We start from the raw sequence: 20,139 nt of genomic DNA, 5'->3' as shown, positions 1-20,139 counted from the left end.
GCAGCCGTTACCTGACAGTAGTTCCTTCAGCTACTGCTAACTTACAGTATCAACATGACAATTTAGAAGGCAGCTTGACAGCATGTTAATTTCACGCAACAATAAGAGTAGATTTCTTCCCAGAAGACCTGACCTCCTCAGCCAGGGGATTTTGACCAGGTTTATAATACTGGGCATGAATTCTCTCCTCTGAATCAAGCCTGAAGTCCAATGAGGAAGTGGTTACTTCCCACCCTACGAGCTGTGGGCCGTACTGTGTCGCTGGGCACACCTGGCCTAGCAGAGTGTTTGTGGAATCCACAAAACACTAGGACTTTCTGAGACAGTTCTCCCATGGAGGCCTGCATTGCCCTTCCTTGCACCATGGGAGCTAGGCAGCAGAAAAGAAGCCCCTCGCTCAGCTCTAGCTTGATTTCTTTATGTCCTTCAACCAAAGCATGCGACTTCAGCAGTAGGGTTTTACCATCTAATTCTGGTGGACAACCAAGAGGAGTGTGGGCGGTTGGGCAAGGAGAGGAGGGTGGGTTTTCTATGGCCACCCAGACCACAAATGCATAAGAAAGAGGGATCCCACACATCTGGCCCCGAATTTTCTCTAGTATCCTATGACTTCTGGGAGCACTATTATTTGCTATGAAAGATACCTCCACTCAAACTTCCTTTATTTTTTTTATACTTATTTGTGTTGATTTATTAATTATGTGTATGTGCAGAGGCATCTGTGGAAGGCAGGAGGGCAGCCAAGTGTTAGCAATCTCATCACAGAGTTGCCAGGATTGGCTGCAAGTGCTGAGTCAGCTCTGCAGCCCGCCTGCCCCACCCCGACTCAAACCTTGCAGCCCCAGCATTCACCCTACCTTTCATAGCGTGTGCTGAGAACAATCGTTTTTTATTGAATATCACTGCATCTGCAGGTCATTGTACTGGAAGGGAGTGGTGTATGTGTGTGGACCCAATCATAACACCACATACATTCTTCCCCCCCCCCCAGTTATTCTCATTTGCAAAAAGAAAAAAAAAAGAATTCAAGAAACAAGAAAACTGTCTAAAAAAATAATTAATGGGAGGCAGAGCATGGGGGGCAAGGTTCCTTGTCGTCTGGTTTGCTGTCAGCTTTTTCTAGCCTGCTGTGTGTCTCTGAGCCCTCTTTGGAGTCCCTGGTTCTGAGGTGTGTAGAGTACTTAAGCCACGGAGATGTTACTTTGTTTTCTGTTCTGTGTTGTTTGAGACGGGGCTTTGCTGTAGATAGCCCAGACTAGCCTCATGCTCACACTCCTGCCTTAGCCTCTGGATTCTGGGGTTCTAGGCATGCGCTGCCTGCCACAAGCGGCTCGGAGAGGCGTTCTTAAACGGTCGTCTGTGGTGCTGTCTTTCTCTTCACCCTATTTACTAAGCACTTGGTTTCAATGTCCTCATCCATTAAATAGAGACAGCAACACAGTCGCCTGTCACTTAATTATGGGGACTTGTTCTGAGGACTCAGATCTTAGACAGTTTCATCATTGTGCAGACGTTGCAGAGAGCACAGGCACAAAGCTGAATAGTGCAGGTGAGTTACTTAAGTAGCCTCTCCAGTAGCACAGTCATTAATTATCTCTATTGACAGAGCATTGTGTACTGGACGTGACTGTGTGCAATGCTTTCCTATCACTGACAGTATAACGAATCTTTATATATATATATATATATATATATATATATATATATATATATATATCCAGCCTTTACTACAGATAAGTGTGAAACGTATTGAGCTAGTGCAATATGAACACTAGACTGTTACCAGGCCACAGGAATTTTCGGGTTCCACTATAATCTCTTGGGTATATTGAATCTATTAGAGCATGAATATGACAGTTCTTAACATACACGCTCATGTAAGGACTCGGCTAGGTTGCGTGTTAAAACACATGACACAGTGTGAAATGAGTGTCTGCTAAGAGAAGCATGGGTAATTGTTCAATTCCCTAGTGTGTGTTAAACGACAAGGTCAAAAGTCATTGCTTGCTTTTGACTAAATGATCATCCGGGACTAGATCATAGAGAAAGAGGTCACCAGAAAAATGATAATAATCATCATAATAATGAAAAGGCAATACAACTGAAGAATTCTGTGAGCAGGAGAGATGTGATCTGGCTGGCCATGAGAAGGAGCGGACTAGGAGAGAGAGAGCACAATTCAATGCAGGGAGACCAGCAGGAAGAGATGAGTGGGCCGGGGTTGGGCGGAGGACTGTGTGGTAGACAGGAGAGAGCATGGGATGGACGGCACAGTCCAGGGCTGCTGCTGGGTTAGGCAGGAGGGAGGTGGAAAGCTTCCACTGGGCCTCAGCCTGTGGCTCTTCTGGGTGAGAAGAAGCTTGTGGGGACCAGCAGGTGCTGGGCTAAGGTAATTTGGGACATATAGGAGTCTCAAAGGGTGACTAGAGAGTCGTATCCACGTGCAGGACCTGAAGATCTCTGACTTCTCAGATCCAGATTGAGGACAGGGCTCAGTGCTAGGGAGTCACAGAAGCTCTGAAGGGATGAAGTTCTACGGGGAACAGAGGTGGGCGGAGGAGAAGCACCAGTGCTCAGAGATGGCAAAAGAAGATGAAGGAGACAGGGTGGGAACTCTCAGGAAGACATAAGAGGCTCAAGGGGAGGGTTTCCTGCCAGGAAACAAGCTGTGTAGAAAGAGATCAGAGCTAGGGAGAACCAGGAAGGATGTGTGGATTGACAACTCGTGACCTTAAGAAGACCTTGAAAACAAATCCAGGCTGCATGCAGGTTAAGGAGGAGACCTGGGCTTCTTAGAAGAGAGACCACTATGAAGCTTCCAGAGAAGCAAACATCTCACTCCCTAGCCGCAGGCTCACCCACGGCCCTTTCTTGTGGAGCTAGAATCTCAGTGCTTTGGTAATTCATTCCTACCAGGCATCCCTGCACCAGCCATGACTACACACTGCGGTAAAGCACCCTACACGCGTCTCCCTTCTGGGACCTCCTTTCAGCATTGCTAAAGCCTTCCCTGCGCGTGCGCGCGCTCGCGCGCACACACACACACACACACAGAACATCCTTGAAGTCAGACCTAGAGTTCAGACTCTATTATATTAAAACTCAGCTTATGGTTTCTTTACATCTCTTCCTTTTATGACAAAGGTCTACCAACTTGTTTCTATCTTTGACCCAGAATAAAAGCATGCAAATGTGTGCACGTGCACGCAGAGGTATACGGTAAGGGAAAGTCGCCTGAAACAGCTTGCTACAGTGACGGTGTGACTTTCAACATTATTCCGCTCCATGCTAATCTGCTTCATTCTTTATATGCTGATCCTGGCCTGCTAGGCTAATTTTATCACTCACAAAACTGATTTAATGAAATAAACTATGATATGAAAGTTTAGGAGGGAATGGCTTCTGTGCCCTTGTCCATCCTCCTAGCACCTGCACCCCGAGGCTGGCAGACCCTCCCCCAAAATCCTCTTAGTAGCTCTGAGCTCTGAGAACTTCTCTCGAACTAGAGGCCACCAGCCAAGGGCTGATCTGAATTTCCACAGCAGCCCACAGCTCAAAGTTAGAAGCCATGTGGTAGGACCTGGACATCAATAAGGGAGAGAAGGCTCCCCTTTCAAATCAGCTGACCAGGTTCCTGTTCCAGTAGGATTCTGGGGGCATCTAAAGCCAGGGGTATTTTCTTTGTGTGCCTCTGGGAACCTAACACCTCCTTTGTGGAAGCCATTTCAGCTTCCCCGGTGTGAGAAGTATGGAGATCCTGTCAGTGGGCCAGTCTGACATTCAGCCAGAAGTGGAGCAGGGCTGCCACGTGCTGGCTTCTGGGCCCTCTCCAGATCTCTCAGAAGGTAGACCACACCCCCAAGAAACACAGAATCATTGCTGTCTTGCAGAGACCATGTTGGGGTTTGTTTTTCCCCTGGCAACTCATTTACAACGGCCTTTGTGCTTTCACTTAGGAATTGCCAGCATTTCAGGATTGGCTGGACCGCAGCAGGAATGTTACCTGAGGAGTAGCGGAAGTCCTTCGCCAGCTGCCGAGAGGTGTGGCCCTGAGCTGGGCCCCCCCCCCCCGCTTCTCGCTGGTGACCAGAACTCCATCTGTGTCTCAAGGCAATCACACTCGGCTGAAAGATGAGCGAAGAACAATGGGTCTCTCTCTCATCAGAAGAATTTGATCAACTCCAGAAATACTCTGAATGTAAGTGTTGGCATTCACAGACCCAAGGGAGGGTTTCATCTCTGTCAGGGACTTAATTCTCGGAGGGCAGAGTTACTGTAAAGCCATGGAGAAAGAGGCCTGGTGGATATAATTGCTTAGTAAACACAGAATTAGTGTTTGCATCCATATAAAGATGCAACCACTCTTATGCTCGACAGAGAATTTGGCGTACACACTGGAGAAAATACGGCAGGTTATAAACCCATCGTGGGCTCAGCAAGGACTACGGCACCCGCAGCTGTATTTGGCTGAGTTCTGCCCCTTTCTTCCCAGGCCCGTATTTCCCACCTGACAGTATCATGAGTGGATTCCCGGCCAGTTGCTCCTTTAAGTGTAATTTTACAGGACAACAGGTGCGTGGTGAGCTTGTTCCAACGACACTGACTTGGCCCCACTCACGTGTTTTGATATCAGAGGCTGAACCCTTAGCTTATACCTCCTTTTGGACTTTGTCCTAGGAAGGCCTAGACTCTTAGTTTCCCTTCTGCTGTGCCCAGGAACGCTTTCAGAATCAGGTCACACCGTTCACTACGAGACGCATGAGATGTGTCTCCCACAGGCCACCCCTAACCCTGAATGGTGATAGGAATGTACTTGGGCTGAGGCAGAGCCTCGTCTGCATAAGTCAGGGACCCACCAAGTGTCTCCCTCTGCTTCTTGGCCCTGTGACGTCACAGCTCTCACCACCCCTAAGCCACCACCTCCTCCCTTGAGAGGAGTGGAGCGGAGGCTGGGTGATAACTTAGGCTGTAAGGTGCCGCTGCCTGCTCAGCAAGAGGACCTGATTTTGGGTCCCTAGCACCCTGTGGAAAAAAAAAGAAAGAAAATTCAGGTTCTGTGGCAGGTGCCTGACATTCCAGCACTGGAAAGAGAGATAAAGGAAGATTCTGGAACCTGCTGGCCAGCCAGTCTGGATGAATCAGTAAGGTTCAGTGACAAACTTCGACTTAAAAATATAGAGTGTGACTGAGAAAGCACATACATACACACACACACACACACACACACACACACACACACACACACACGCACACACATGGACATACACACAAAAAGTAGACACACCCTGCATTCTTATTCAAGCCCACTGATCTGTTACTCCTTGTGCTCCCCAAGATGAACCAGCGCCCCATAGTGTACTGGTCAGTTTTGGTGCTGGTATTATGGGTCCCTGTTCTCTTCTGTAACCTCCATGGGTTTATAGAAACTGTGCAGTGCTAACTGGGAACAAGAGTAAATTCAATTTAACTAAACCTGTTCTCCAAGAGGTGAAAAGAAGCATAAAGGTAAGCACTATCCTGTGTGGTGAAGAATCCTGTTCAGGAGTCAGCTCTGTACTCGAGACACAAGCAGAACACAGCTCAGAGACAGTGGAAGCACAATGCTCTCTGGTACCACTGGCTAACAGTGCATATAAAGGCATGGGGAACTGAAAGAGGGGATAGTGGCATGGTAGACAACTGTATCACAGAGTGGGTGATTAAACAACAGAAACTGATTTTCTCCAAGCTGTGGAGGCCCTGAGTCCAAAATTAAGGCATTGGCAAGTTGGCTCTTCTGTGGGCTAAAAGGAATGGCCTCTCCTAGGCTGTGCCCATGGCTTGTTGATAACCATGTTCTCCCTTAGTCTCCTCCCATGGTATGTGGGGCAGGGGGGTGTGCTTGCATGCACATGAGCTCGCGCACACAAACATACAAATTTGCCCCTTTTATAAGGATACAGTATAATGACTTAGGAGTATCCACTCCAGCATGACCTCATCTTAACTGCTTAGGTCTACAGTCTTCCTATATCAGGTCCCATGTTAAGATGATAAGGCGTGGGACCTTTAGCATATGAGCAGGAGCCAAACTGAAGACATAGGAGAGGATCTACTTGAGTGACCTCTAAGTAAGGCTAGAGGGTCCAGATGAATGAGGTGAATAGAGAGGTAGGCAGAAGTCTGAGGCAGGGAGGAATAGAAGGATGAGATGGGGTGGAGGGATGGGCTAGCATCAACCCTTTCAGGTCAATTGTGGGCCACAGGACAAGTTGGGGTGTCACAGAGCCTGGAATCTGGAGGCTGTCTATAGAGCAGTTTGCAGCTGCTAGGCCAGGAGTCAGGCAGTGAAATCTAGCCTGAGCTAAGGAAGAAGATTAGAGTGGGGAATTAAAGCTGGTTTGAAGGAAGTTGTGACAGGAATGTTATCAATCCACACATGTAGAGCAAAAAGAAGCCAACTGGAGGTGCCACAAAGACTGAGCTCTGAGTGTGTCAAACAGGAGATCCCAGAGCTGGTGGGGACAGTTGGGGATACTGGGGATAAAGGTGGCAATGGCCCACCCACTTACACATCCAACAAAGAGGAAGAGGCAGCTCCTGTCCTCACCAAGTAAGAGATGGCACTCAATCATATCTGTGTGTGGCAGGTCTTAAGAAGGTTGGCACTGGCTTTGCAAGGCTCGGCCCTGCCCTGCAGGGATGCTCTATGCAATTCTTTCACTTAGACACAGCCTGGGAGCCTTGTAGAATGTGGGAGGAGTTGGAGAAAAAACTAGAAAGCCAGCCAGGACCCCTTGTCGGGATTCTTCTGAGAGATGTGTTGTACATAGCGGTACGAGTGGGAACACGGGTTAGGCTGCAGCTCTGACTTGGGGATCTGTAGAAACAGCAGCTGGGGGAGGGGAATGAAAGAATAAAGGCTCTTTAGAGATTAGAGTTAGGAGAGAGAAGAAGGCAGAAGTTTGGGGCTAGGGATCCCAGGAGGAAAGAGTCAGGAGACAGAAGAACCAGAAAAATAGCCAGGTTAAAGAAGAGCCCAGGAAGCCAGGCGTGGTAGCGCACGCCTTTAATTCCAGCACTCAGGAGGCAGAGGCAGGGGAATCTCTGTGAGTCCAATGCCAATCTGGTTTACAGAGTGAGTTCCAGGACAGTTAGGGCTGCACAAAGAAACCCTGTCTCAAAACAAACTAAACAAACAAACAAACAGAGTGCAGGATGTGTGGGGAATGTTGATGCACACCTGTAATCCCAGCAGGGGATACTGGGTGAGGTGCTCTGATGTCGTTATAACAGGAAAGGGGAAAAAAAAGATAAAATTCTTGGGAAAATGATTAATCCTTAGAGGAAACCTTGAGAAAGTCACTTCACTGGTTTTAGATGTATTGTGTTGTTCAGTCAGATCGTATTGCCATAGCAACCACTCTCTCATAACCACATAAACAGGAGCCTTACAATAGCAAAATGATGAAGGACACAGCCCAGGAACTGAGCTCTTTCACGGGTGGGGCTAGGGAAGAGGCGTTCTCCACTTGTGTTACGTAAACTCACACCTTCTCCGGAGGCCTTCTGGTAGGAGACACTATCTAAAAACTGCTCCTGGAAACATTGATTTGGGTCTATACCTGAAGTCAACCACACAGGAACACATGTCTGTGTTGAGAGTAAGTTCACTGTGAGGCAACCATGAAGAGAGTTTATCGAGAAGGAACTGTGCTGTTAAGAAATTTTTATTACAAAATAAAAGCCAACTGTAGCCCTGTCTCTCAGGAAGTGGCTACAGGAAGATAGCAAGATGAATGCCAGTCTGGAAGACATAGCTGATTTCAGGCCAGTCTGGAATACAGAGCATGGGGGGGTGGAGGGCCCGGGGTGTGTGACATCATCAAATGCTCACACAGTCCTGCCCTGCAGGACTACTTGCTTCTGACTTAGAAGGGAGGAGCTGGCTGTCTTCTCACCTACATCCCGTTGAACTCAGCTGGACTCTTTTTCCTCCGTAATGATCAAAAATCTGCCTACATAGTCTCAGAGAATGTGTGGCTAGGAAGAAAAGTCTTTGGAATAATGATAATAAGAGTTTAGTAGCCCTTGCATCTAGACAGCTGTTCAAATGCAGATTCTGACCCAGCAGGCAACCTGTGCATTCTTCACAAGCTTGCAGATGATGCTGTCAGTCCAGGGACCACTCTTTGGGTTATAAGAAGGTAGAGGTTGCCTACTCCATCTCTGCACCTTCACTTGTCTGTGAACCCAAGCTACGTAGGGGGAAAGTGGGGATGTTGCTAGCAATGCAAACGCATGAGTGAGTTACATCAGTCATTCAGATCGGTCCTGATGCAACAGGAAGCTTAGCATCCTCTGACCGTTTTCTCACAGCAGTTAAAATTCTCTTCGCTTCTCTGTAAACTCTCTAACGTTTGTACTATGTGCTGCTCTGCGGCTGAGCCATCACTTCCACAGGATCCTGGAAGTGTTAGACCTGATCTGCTTCAGCCAGCCTCTGTCTTGGCTGTGCATCCAAATCATGTGGAAGGCTCCGAATATTGCCAGTTCTCTGCCTAGGCTAATGGCTATTCAATCATAATCTGTAGGTGTGGGACCCAGTCATTGGTATTTTCTGAAGCATTCCATATGATTTTAATACGCAACCAAGGTTGAGAACCTGGGTTCTCATCTCCCCCCCCCCTGAATATAGGACACATGGGACAGGCATGATCTCTCCAACTGATTGCTTTTCCAGTTATCATTCCTTCAATAAGACTTCATTGAACATCTGCTTTATTCTGGTCTATGGGCTGCATGCTGGGAACAAACTGTGAATGGGTAAGGAGGTATAGTTAGGAGAACATGTGTGTAAAAACAAGTCAGTGGTCCACCACCAGCCTTCCCTGCATGTCTCTCATCCTGCGCTGTGGTCTGATTCCTCCTCAGTGAAGTGACTATATAGGCTCCTTGCACTGGAATTACTATGGTAACATCTTCTCTCTTCCAGCCCCTGCAGAAAACCCTGCTTTGGTTGTTCTTGGCTCCTTGGAAGAATTGCAAGGACTATTTGTACATCGCAGCCTTCTCTTGGTGTCCCCCATTACTGTCACTCCTTAATCAGGAATTACCTACAGTTGTTTTGGTATTTATCCTCCTGGCCTCCACCTCATGGTCTTTTCTAGGTTGTGAGGGGTGAGCCTGAACTGTTAGCCCATCAACTGGGCATTGCTGGAGGTTGGTTCACCCAAGGTGAGGGCATCCAATATGATGGTAACTGGTGTCATCATGGGCCTTGGTCCAGATCTACAGAGTGAGAACCTCAGTCCGTGTCCCCCCCCCCCCATACCAGTTTGGCACCTTTGAATTTCACTTCTGTAGTTGGGTTTTCATATTCACTTTTGAAATGTTGACTCATGGTCAATTCCAAGTGTAACCATAGTGTTCACAGCTAGAAGATAGCCTATAAACTTCAGGGCTCTGGTTCCAAGTTTAACCATAGTGTTCACAGAGAAAAGACAGCCTATAAACGTTGGGCTTCTGGTCCAGGTAGTGAGGCTGATTTTCTGCTGTCAACACAAGTCTCTGGTTGGTCGGCTTGCTCTCACAGAGACCATCCCTGCCCCACAGCCTCATAGCCAGTGCTCTGGAAACAGAGCCAATTTCTTGTCTTTTAAATAGTCTTTAACTTTTCTTCAATGCTAGGAATAGATGTTTAGTTTAGGTCCCAGTTTTCTTAGCTCACAAAACACAAAGAATAATCATGGTTTGAAATTTTTCTTAAAGCAGTTGTATCATCTACACACCTGACTTGGAGTGGATCTGTCTGCTCAGGGCCTAGCCAGTCTGTTTATACAGAACTTAGTCCAGCCTTGCCAAGCAGCTGGATAATTTGACTTGCTGGGTGGAGTTCTTTGGTACTGGCCCCTTAAACAATAGATGTTGTCTGCTGCACACATAGCAACTTCAGGCTTGCCATAGTTGTGGGCTTTTATTTTCAATAATTGCCCAACAAGACCAGTTACTTCTCAAGGTAGCCCTCTTTTCTAGGAACATAACCAGAAGGCAGAAAAATGGTCGTTACCTCACACAGCTTATATTTTAATAAATTAGGAAATTCTCCAATATAATTTTTGCTGAGCATCCTGATGGGTTAACAGATCTTGAAACCAGGTTTTGGCACATATAGGAATTTCCCAGTTGACTCTAACATGCATCTAGATTTCAAAGCCACAGTCCTAGACTTTTAAAGGGTCATATCTCCTGACTTAGCGTTCATCTACTGGATGAAGCAGACAGCCATGACATAATCACTCAGATAAGTTAAACAGAAAAAAAAAAAAAAAAACAAGAGGAACACACACTTGCTCCGTGTGCCCTTGACAGAATCACTCAAGTTTAACAAACTTCTGTTTCCCCTTCTCTAACATAGGAATAATTGTTGCATCAGTAACTGTCACTGTTGCAGTTACTAGCACAGCACACATCTTCTGACCAACCCACAACTAATGGGAACTGTTGTCAGCATGGCCCTATTCGCTATACTCAGAAAGGCAGCTTCACATCCACTGAGTCTCTGCTGACACTATGACGCAGGGGTTGGCAAGGGAGGTCTTTGCTGAGCTACACTCTTAGGCCCACAATAATTCCTGAAATAAGACAAGGGTTGTTTCTAGGATGCCTCTTGCTGTAACCACTCCTTCCTCATGGAAAGAAAAATCTCCTGAAAAGAAATGGCCAGAAAGTGTCAGAGGAAATCAAGAGAAAGAAATGTCCCCCACATTTGAGAATTGGGTTGTTTCTCTTTTTGAGAAGTGTTGTAGTGGATCAATAAAAACCCTGCCCTGGCTAATTTGATGCCAGCTTGACACAAGCTAGGGTCATCTGCAAAGAGGGAACCTCAACTGAGAGAAATGTCTCTGTCAGATTATACCTGTAGGTAAGTCTGGGGAGATGGCTTGATTAGTGATTGATGTGAGAGGGCCAACACCTCTGGGCTGGGGGTCCTGGGTGGTGTATGAAAGCAAACTGAGCAAGCCACCAGGAGCAAGCCAGCAAGCAACAGCCCTCAGTCCCCTCTGCTTCAGCTCCTGCCTCCAGAAGTCCTGCTTTGAGTTCTAGCCCTGGCTTTCTTTAATCATAAGATATGGCCGATCAGGATGTGTAAGCCAAATAATGAACCCTTTTCTCTCCAACTTGCTTTTGGTCATGGTCTTTACAAGAGCAATAGAAAGCTAACAAGACAAGTGCCTATAGGGTGAAGTGAAATCATTTTTGAGAAGGAAGGCTCTGATGGGAAATTAATCATAAACAGTTTGGGTGGTTCGAGAGATTTATTTTCATTTAATATTAGGCTTTTGATTAAGTATCTTAGATGGTTTTCTCTCTCTCTCTCTTTTTTTTTTTTTTTTGGTGGTGTTTTTTCAAGATGGGATTTCTTTGTGTAGCCCTGGATGATCTGGAAGTCACTCTCTAGATCTGCCTGCCTCTGTCTCCTGAGTGCTGGGACTAAAGATGTGCGCCACCACACTTGGCTTCGTTTTTCTTTTTAAGCTCTTGTTAAGTGTGAAATTTGATAAGTATGTATGTATAGATGCACACATGTAAGTATCACAGCAGGTTTTGGAAATAGAACCATCACACTTCAGGGTCAAAATTCTGCTAAGTTGAACTTGGGAGTTTTTAACATGGGAATGATATTAAAGAGTATGGGTTCTATAGAATTTAACCCTTGATTCCCAGCTAAAGTACTGCGTTTATCCTGTCCTTATAGAAGGTACAGTAAGGTATTTGCTTCTCAGATTTGCATTGTTTAGATCTTGGCACTTTAGCTGAGTTGAAAGCAAGCCACTAAAACAGATCATAAAATGCAGACTTTCCCTAAATTATATAGCTGCTTGTGCGATAATGAAAACATACTAGGAGTGTGACTGAGCTCTGGCCTACTTCTCAGCTCTCTTCCCTTCAGGTTCAAGAGTGGGTTTTGGAAAACAGAATCCTAGCCAGTTGCTCCACCATTCAAAACACCTGTAACGATTTTGAACCAATGAGCTTCCATTAGCATTCAAGATCTCCATAGACCTGGCCCCAATGTATGCTCCGATTGTAACTTTTTTCTAGATGTTTAGTGGAGCCCTTTATCTCTGTTCACTCTGTCTCCTGGGAAGAGTCCTTCAACTTCATATCCACCTGGAGAGGCAGTATGTGTTTGATCTCAGTACATCGGAGGCAGAGGAAGGCAGATCTCTGCAAGTTGGAGTCTAGCCTGTCTGTAGAATAAGTTCCAGGACAGCCAGGACTGTAGCCCAGAGAACACCTATCTCAGAAAAACAAAACCAAAGAAACACACAGAAAATAAAATCTTCCTCAGGTGCTTCAGACGCCAGGGTAGCTCAGAGCCAGCCCTACTTGAATGAACCTCAGTCTCAGCTTGACTTTACTTCTTGTTCATTTGGTACCAGCCTTGTCACCACAACAGTCATACTTGACCTTGTGTTAGCAAATATTTGCTAAGCAATAATGGATCACGCTGAGGAGAAAGGACATAGACTCTTAAGCCAAACACACCCCTGAAATCCTTGCTCCTGGCTGGCAAAGTCACATGAATTTTATGAGTTTTAACTTTGTCGTTTGTAGACTGAAGGATTTAACTTTGTCGTTTGTAGACTGAAGGAAGTATCACCTTATTTGTATGAAACTAGCAGAAGAGCGTTTGTGAGAGTTCACAGGTAAATGTCCTTAACAAGAGGCAACACACTGCTTAACCCTTTCCCCACCAGCCCTTTTACAGTGCCTCGAAACCTCTTACTACCCACAGTGCTTTCTGAACTGAATGGAAGCAACCTAAATTGTTGCCATCTGCTGCCTTGATCCCACTGAGCTATTAGCTTTTCAACATCTGTTCTGTGTTTCAGAAAGAAATTTCCATTTTTAGGCAACAGCAGCATAGCATTTTTGAGTAGCATTTCAAAATGCTTCAATCCTGCAGTGATTATCACTTCTGCTTGATAGACTTCCAGTCAGCAAAACCACAGAGAAGAGCCCAGCCCGGGTAGGATCCTTCACTCGGATGTTTAAATAGAAGCAATAATGAAGCTTGAAGAAGCTTTTAATTACCCACAATTCCTGGAGGCAGGGGAAGCACGGGTCATAGAAACACTGGTTTCTTTCACAGTCTGCTATGTCAAACCACACATACACACTTGATGTGTTTTTATGACAATTATTGATTTCTTTTGTCCTCGGTTCTTATGAAATTCCTGAAAGGCAACAACCAGTGATTTCTCTGTAGTTTCTGAAACTTTTTAAAGATTTATTTTCGTTTCATGTGTATGAGCATCTTGCCTGCACGTGGACAGTGCTCTTCAGGGCCGAGCTGTCTCTCCAGCCCCTTCTGGGTTAATTTCCATAGGTAACGAAAATTTTAAATCGCCATGTTTCCTGAATACCCTAAATATCCATTTCCCCTTCTGAGCAAATGTCACCTACAGGGAGCAGTGAGGTAGGGACATGCAGAGGTCAGAGACTCAACTTCCAGAGGAAACTTCTCACTGTCAGAAATACGGTAGAGCAGCTGCAGAATATTAAATCAAGCAGGTTAATTATAAGACATAATTGGGGTTAATTTTTTTTGTGTCAGGATGAGTAACTCAATTCTTTCTGTCGAGACGGGAAATAGAAATTAAGGAAAAGGGAACAGAGTTGTCAGGATCGAAAAGCTGGAAGGAAGCACCTTGCCTTAGTAGGGTTTCAGCACCAAGGGCAGAACCTCGCTCACCCACGCATCCCACTGACTATAATAGATGAAATGCTTTTCTTTTTTCTTTCTGTTTTTGAGGGGGTGGGGATGGAGGGGTCTTTATGTGCTTTGTTGTTGTTTTGAAAAGTGTGGGAGGTCTTTTTGTTTGTTTATGTGTTCGAGATAGGGTCTCTTGGTCCTGAGACTCTTGATCCTCCTGCCTCAGCCTCTCGGATCCTGAAATTACAGGTGTACACTACCACACTCAGCTCAAGATTTGGTTTGGTTTGGTTTGGTTTGGTTTGGTTTGGTTTGGTTTGGTTTGGTTTGGTTTGGTTTGGTTTGGTTTGGCAGGTTTTTTGAGACACTATCTCACATACTCCAGACAGGGTCAAACTCACTATGTAGCCAAAGCCAGCTTGATTCCTGACCATCCTGCCTTCCCTTCCTGAGTGCTAACAAAAATTTTAATGTTGTTAGCTTTGACTCAGAAGCCAAGATCGTGATACAAGCTTGTAAGGCCAACGCTGGGATGGCTACGTACTGAGTTAGAAGCAAGCCTAGGACATTTGAGACTGAGTCTAAATAAATAAATAGATTCCATGCAGATGATTACACATTCGTCTACATGTTTAGAATGTGTTTTATGTCAGATCTTGGTTTTATATGGAAAGACCCAGTAGCTGTTACAGCACCCCAGACATCCTCCGTTGTACCAGAGGCTTCTCAAGCCCCAGAAACTCCTGCTGTCTAACACAGCACCCTTCATGTGCTTTGTGGGTGGGATGCACATGTTTGTGTGTGCATGTGTGTTCATGTAGGTGAACATGCACGTGAGTGCGTGTGTGCACAGTGACCAGAGGTCACCCTTGGATGTTGCCCTATAGGTGTATCCTCCTTCTCTAGGTCACATCTAGGCCCCCAAGGCTAGCAAGCACCCCATTGACTGAGCTATCTCCCATACCAATGTTCTTTTCTTTTCTTTTTTTTTAACCTGGAGAAAGAAAGAAAAAAATCTCTGGTCCCCAAATCAAATCGTTGAGGAAAGGAAAGAGGTCAAAAGGAACCAGGAAGAATAAATGTAAATAAATTTAGCAAGTCCATTTTTATTCCTAAAATACATAGTTCAAAGAAAGGGTCAAGAAAGACAAGGTAATAAACAGTAGACTGATGTGTGATGATGCTGTAACAGAGCTGGGTGCCGGCCATGCTGGAGCTTGGAAGTAATCCATGGAGGTGGGAATAACTGCCCCAAAGGAAGTTGACCAGGAGCTGACTGTAGACAGGACACTGAATATTGAGGGAAGTATGAAAGGCAGAGAAACGTGCTATGGGAAAATATATAGTATGTCTGGAAAAATCTGGAAATACCTTAGATGACTAAAAAGCTGGGAAAATAGTGAAATAATTGGGTAAATCAGATCACCAGGGGCCGGAACCAAGGGAAGGGAGAAATGGTTCTGTGAGAGTGGAAATCCTCTCAAATCCAGCCAGGATCTGATCACCTGGGTGTTTTGGAAACACCAAGGACTCGGGGTATGGCTCTGAGGTTTAGAGCAGAGGTTAAGAACCTAAATTAGTTCACAGAATACACATCAAGTGGTTTACACCACCTGTAATGACTGCACCAGAGGATTGGACACACTCTTCTGACCTACACACACACACACACACACACACACACACCACGGAGGCTGGGGATTTGGGAAGGACGTGAGAACAGACAGGACCCCCTCCCTATGGCCCTGCAGGACGCTCCATCATACTGGGGTTGGCCTGGCCTGAGCTTCATTAGCAGTTTACCTTATGTCTTCCATTGGATTGTGTCTCTCCAGATTCCTCCAAAAAGATAAAAGATGTATTGGCTGAGTTTAATGAAGGTGGAAGCCTCAGGCAGTATGACCCACACAAGGTAAGAACATTTCCGTTCCAAGTCTTTTATATCTGTGTTCCAGCTTCCCCCTGCTGGTGTCTTCACTTGTCTTGAAGACCTTGCTCTGAGATCTCTGTTCTCCCAGTCTCAAGTGAGCCACTCACGCCATCTGCATTGGCCATTCCGTTCACAGGCCCGTGTTGTCCTATAAGACTCCATCATGATTCTTCTGCTCACGGCTCTTGCTCCTCCCCTTCTCTTCATCCTCCCTTAACAACTGAGAAAACAGAAACCAAACTCCGGGGCAGGCTCCCTCACCTGTGTGCCCTGTGCTGCCACCGTGGGTGAGCTGTCTGTGCTCTGATCTGACTCTAATACTGCCCCTCCCTTGTCTGGATTATTGGTGTGCATTTCTGAATCAGGAACCCTACCCATCCTTGCCCCATTCTCCCTATGTTGTTCCCAGCAGTCTGCCTGTACACGTTAGATTCTTCCCAGTGACACAAAGGGCATTATTTCTCCTCTATTAGAATATGTGTATGTGCCTGTATGCACTGCCTCCAAGTTCTCTTTGCCTTTCACCAGAATCCTTCAAGCAGCGTGTACCACCCATTCCTTCACGGATACCACTAGTCAAGATGTCATGTGACTGAAGCCCATAGTGGTGGCATTCAATGGCATTGGATGCAGTTTGTCATTTGATTCCAGGACACCACACTCCTGGGTTTTTCTTTTTCTCCTGTCCTTGACATTTCTGCTTGAAAATTAGGCACGAGCTAAATTGATGTCCCCAGTCTTTCCCTGTAAAACATGTTTCTCCAGCAGTCAGGCCATGGCAACCCAATTAACAATAGGTTAATAATCTGAGCCATCAACCCAAGAGTTCGTAATCACCATTGATTACATTGTCTTACATTGATTACTTTTGCTCCCACTTCCCCATCCAGTTCAGCAGGAAACTCCACTGCATCTATCTACACCTCTCTGCCTCCTGGCTCCATGACCCTCTCCATCAGCACCCTAACAGTGTCCTCACAGGGCTCTTCCCCTCTTCTCCTGTCCTTGGAGTCCACTCTTGACATACACCCTGCGCAGCCTGCTAGAACAGTGCTAGAGACAGTCCCCACCCACGGCGACTAGACCTCGTCTGTGCTACTCCCCGCCTCTGTGCTACTCCCCGCTTCTCAGTCCCTCCTGCCATACTAACCTCCTTGGTGCTCTTGGACAAGCTGGTGCTCTGTACCCTCAGCACACTTCACTTGCCTTTCCTCTCCTGGGATGTCCTCTGACACATGCTCTCTCAATCTCTCTCTCTCTCTCTCTCCACCTCCTTCAAGTGGACGCTCAAACCACCTTCCCTGTGAGTGCCACCATCTTTACCCAACTGTGAAGGCTTCCTTCATCACACTCGCTACCCTACTGTTTTGCTCTGTTTTCTCAGTACCCCCTCCATCCATCATGCTAACTAATCCACTTAATTAATCCCCTGTCTCTCTTACTAGAATATACTTGCTCACCGCTTAGGTCTCCAGAACCCAGGAGAGTGTTTGGCTCCTAGCAAGCATTTGACAAATACTTTTTGAATGGGTAAATGAATGTGAGGCCTCTTCCCATTTTGACGTTCAAGGCATCAACATTTCTTAGGTATGCAGGCACTGTGCTGGGCTCTGCCGAGGAGACAAAGATCGTGAATCACGGCTTCTACCTGTGCTGGCCGGATTAAGTTTGAGTCTCAGTCCTTGAATCATGTGGTTTTAGGCTAACCTTTGACCTCGGCCATCACCTAGCAATGTGGTCCTCTGTGATGTTGTACTGAGTTTTAGTCCTCTCATCGGTGAACTGAAGCTAATGAGAATATTAAAAGTTTGAAGGTAGTCAGTGAGTGAATTAAAAGAGGCAAATATAACACACTGAATACTTTACAGGACATTTTATCACTTCATGTCTGTCCCCCTCCCCAGAATGTCTTCTACCCTCCTTCCTTTCCTCTGTTCCGGGCTCAGTTTATGGAGACTTACTGGACAAACAAAGTGACAGACAGCTCGGCAGAACTAACTAGGGAAGAGGCTCAGCAAACCTGAGCCAAGGTTCTCTCCACTGGCTGCCAGGAACGAATCCACAGAGACTGTGTTCTCAAGGCGTACCTGAGAAGGGACTGGCCTAAAACGCCAATCACTGGGAGAAAGAAGTGGGAGGTCGGTTGACAGAACAGAAAGCTACCACAGCTCTTCAAAGAGCATTCCTGAGAAGCCATGCAGAGCACTAAAGAACTCACTGCCCCACACCTCCTGCCTCCAACTTCAAAACCAGGGAACAAAGGCTGGGGGGGGGGGCCTGTCTGCCTGGGGGCTGGTGTGTGGGAGGAAAACAATTTGGTCAGGGCCACCACCGGGTGTGAAGGCCAACAGGAGCTTTGAGAAGCTGGGAGCTTGTCTATCACGAGTATGCAGCCGCCCTCACACCCGTCAGGGTTGGCCCTCTCTCTTTGTGTGTCTGGCCCTGCATCATCCCCAGGGGAGCTCCCTGCCACTCTGGTTGTATTCTCTCACACAGTGTGCTTGACTTCTGGTAGGTGTAATGTCACACCATGGGGTTGGGGAAACAACAAGGGTGTCATTTCCCTTGAGCTTGATGGCTTCCTGTTGCTAAAATGTCTTCTTGAGAAAGGAGTTAGCTGTGGGCAGGGGCAGGTTGCTGGAGAAGCTGGAACAGAAATGGAAATTTGCCGAGTGGTGGGTCTGGCCAAGGTGAGCGTGCCCTTGCCTTTATAGCCAAGAGACCCTCTGGAGAGAAGAGCATCGGTGACAGCTAGAGAGAGGGGAAAGCCCAGCAGAGCAAAACAGGTGACTCAGTGGTCCTCAGACACAAGGCACAAGTTCTAGCTCGGCAGTAGGCACGATGGCTGAGAGCCGGCTTTCGGGAAGTGAATTATAGCCCTAGCTCACGCCGTTGTCTCATGCCTGACACACATCAAGTTCTCCGGCTTCTCTCCTCCCTCTAGACCCGGGTCAGAACTAACAGGTCCTCTCAAAACAGGTTTCAGCAGTAGCAGTTGCCTGGCTGGTTGCTTCATGGATTTGCAGCTCCTGAGAGAACATGAATGATGGAAGTGTTAGTTGTTTACCATTGAGCCTCCTAATGGCTGGTGTCTAGTTTGGGCATAATACTCAACCTCTCCCTACCCGGTCACCCACTAGACATTTACCAAGCAGTCACTGTTCTTGAGCAGTGCATGTTCAGGGCTTTCTAACCTGTGTCTCACCTTTAAAGGAGAGCGCAATCTCTCTCCCATGCTCACAGACCGTGTGGTACTTGGAGGGAGTGGCTGGCAGCGCACCACCAGCCCAGCATGACCTGGGACAAAAACAATAGCAACCAAAGATCTGGCTTCTGGTTAGTCCTGTCTCTAGTGGGCTGGGACAAGTTCCCCCAGGGCATAAGAAGACCCAGGTCATCTGAGGAATTTCAGATTCAAATCTTCTATGTTGATTCTAGGCCATTCCGTTTTCTACAGGATGCTGGTGTTGGACCATGAATGCGTAGGCATGAATTTGCTCATCATAACGTTCTAAGGTCTCTTAACATGTGCCTGTTCCTGTGTTGTGTCACTCAGCACTGCTGACCATGCATGACAGTCATTTCAATACCTTGACTTGTGTACCTAGAACGCTGAGTCTCTGCCTGACTCAGAATATTCTCCATTGGTGGCCAGCACTGTGCCTTGTCCTCAGAAGGCTTCTCTCTCTCTCTCTCTCTCTCTCTCTCTCTCTCTCTCTCTCTCTCTCTCTCTCTCCCTCTCCTCTCTTTTTCTCTCTGTATGTGTCTGTCTTTCCCTCTCTCTGTGTGTCTGTCTGTTTCCACTTCTCTTTTTCTGTCTTCCCCCTTCCCTCCATCTCCTCCCATATAACCATATATGCATATTTAGATCCCACATCACTGTGTCTGTCATTCTAGCAGGCCATTCCTTTGATGTACAAACTTTGAAGCCAATATCTATCAGAAAATATTTTGATGAATAGTTCATGAGACAAAAAAAAAAAAAAAAAAAAAAAAGAAATGAGACATTGTCATTATCATCCAGGAGCTCTGAATCTAGTCTGAGAACACGTAACAACTAGCTATATTAATCCAGAACAACAACCATGAGTTTCACAAGACAGGAACCAAAGTGCACATTAAAGAAATTTAGATGCAGGAAATCCCACCAGGCTTCAGGCAGAGGTGTCAGCTGGATTGGGCTTTGAAGCATCGCTAGACTTTTAAGGATTAAAGGGTTGGGTTGTGGAGTTTACGGGGGGGGGGGGGGGACTAGGGGACTGTGTGGACAGGATATGTACATAACAGATAACAAGAGAAAATGTCAGATGGGCAGGGCGTTTGAAGTGACTCCACTTCTAGGCTGGGGTGGAATTATAGACAAGGTTCTGAATTCCAAAGGTCCCAGAAAACATATAAATACCTAGCATGACTAACTGGACCATAGCAGCATTACTTATCTATTAATATACATTTAACCTTCTACTTCTATTCCCTTGGTTCACCTGAGCTCCTCTTCTGTATGCGT

General features: G+C 46.4%; 1 protein-coding gene across 7 annotated transcripts in view; it reads left to right on the top strand.

Annotated features, from left to right (window-relative positions):
• The window catches only part of Dgkg (diacylglycerol kinase, gamma), a 190,735-nt gene that overhangs the window by 30,910 nt on the left and 139,686 nt on the right, over positions 1-20,139 (top strand). For all 7 annotated transcript variants that reach the window (XM_017316851.2, XM_017316850.2, XM_030248917.1 and 4 more), the window contains exons 2-3: positions 3,957-4,198; positions 15,538-15,614. In XM_017316851.2, the coding sequence (XP_017172340.1) occupies positions 4,132-4,198; positions 15,538-15,614 (144 nt within the window). In that variant the 5' untranslated portion in view covers positions 3,957-4,131. The remainder of the gene's footprint in view (positions 1-3,956; positions 4,199-15,537; positions 15,615-20,139) is intronic.

Source organism: Mus musculus, chromosome 16 (assembly GCF_000001635.26).
Source record: "Mus musculus strain C57BL/6J chromosome 16, GRCm38.p6 C57BL/6J".
NCBI classification, from domain to species: domain Eukaryota; kingdom Metazoa; phylum Chordata; class Mammalia; order Rodentia; family Muridae; genus Mus; species Mus musculus.
The sequence above is the reverse complement of the archived record's forward strand: the minus strand, read 5'-3'. Positions and strand labels throughout refer to the sequence as shown.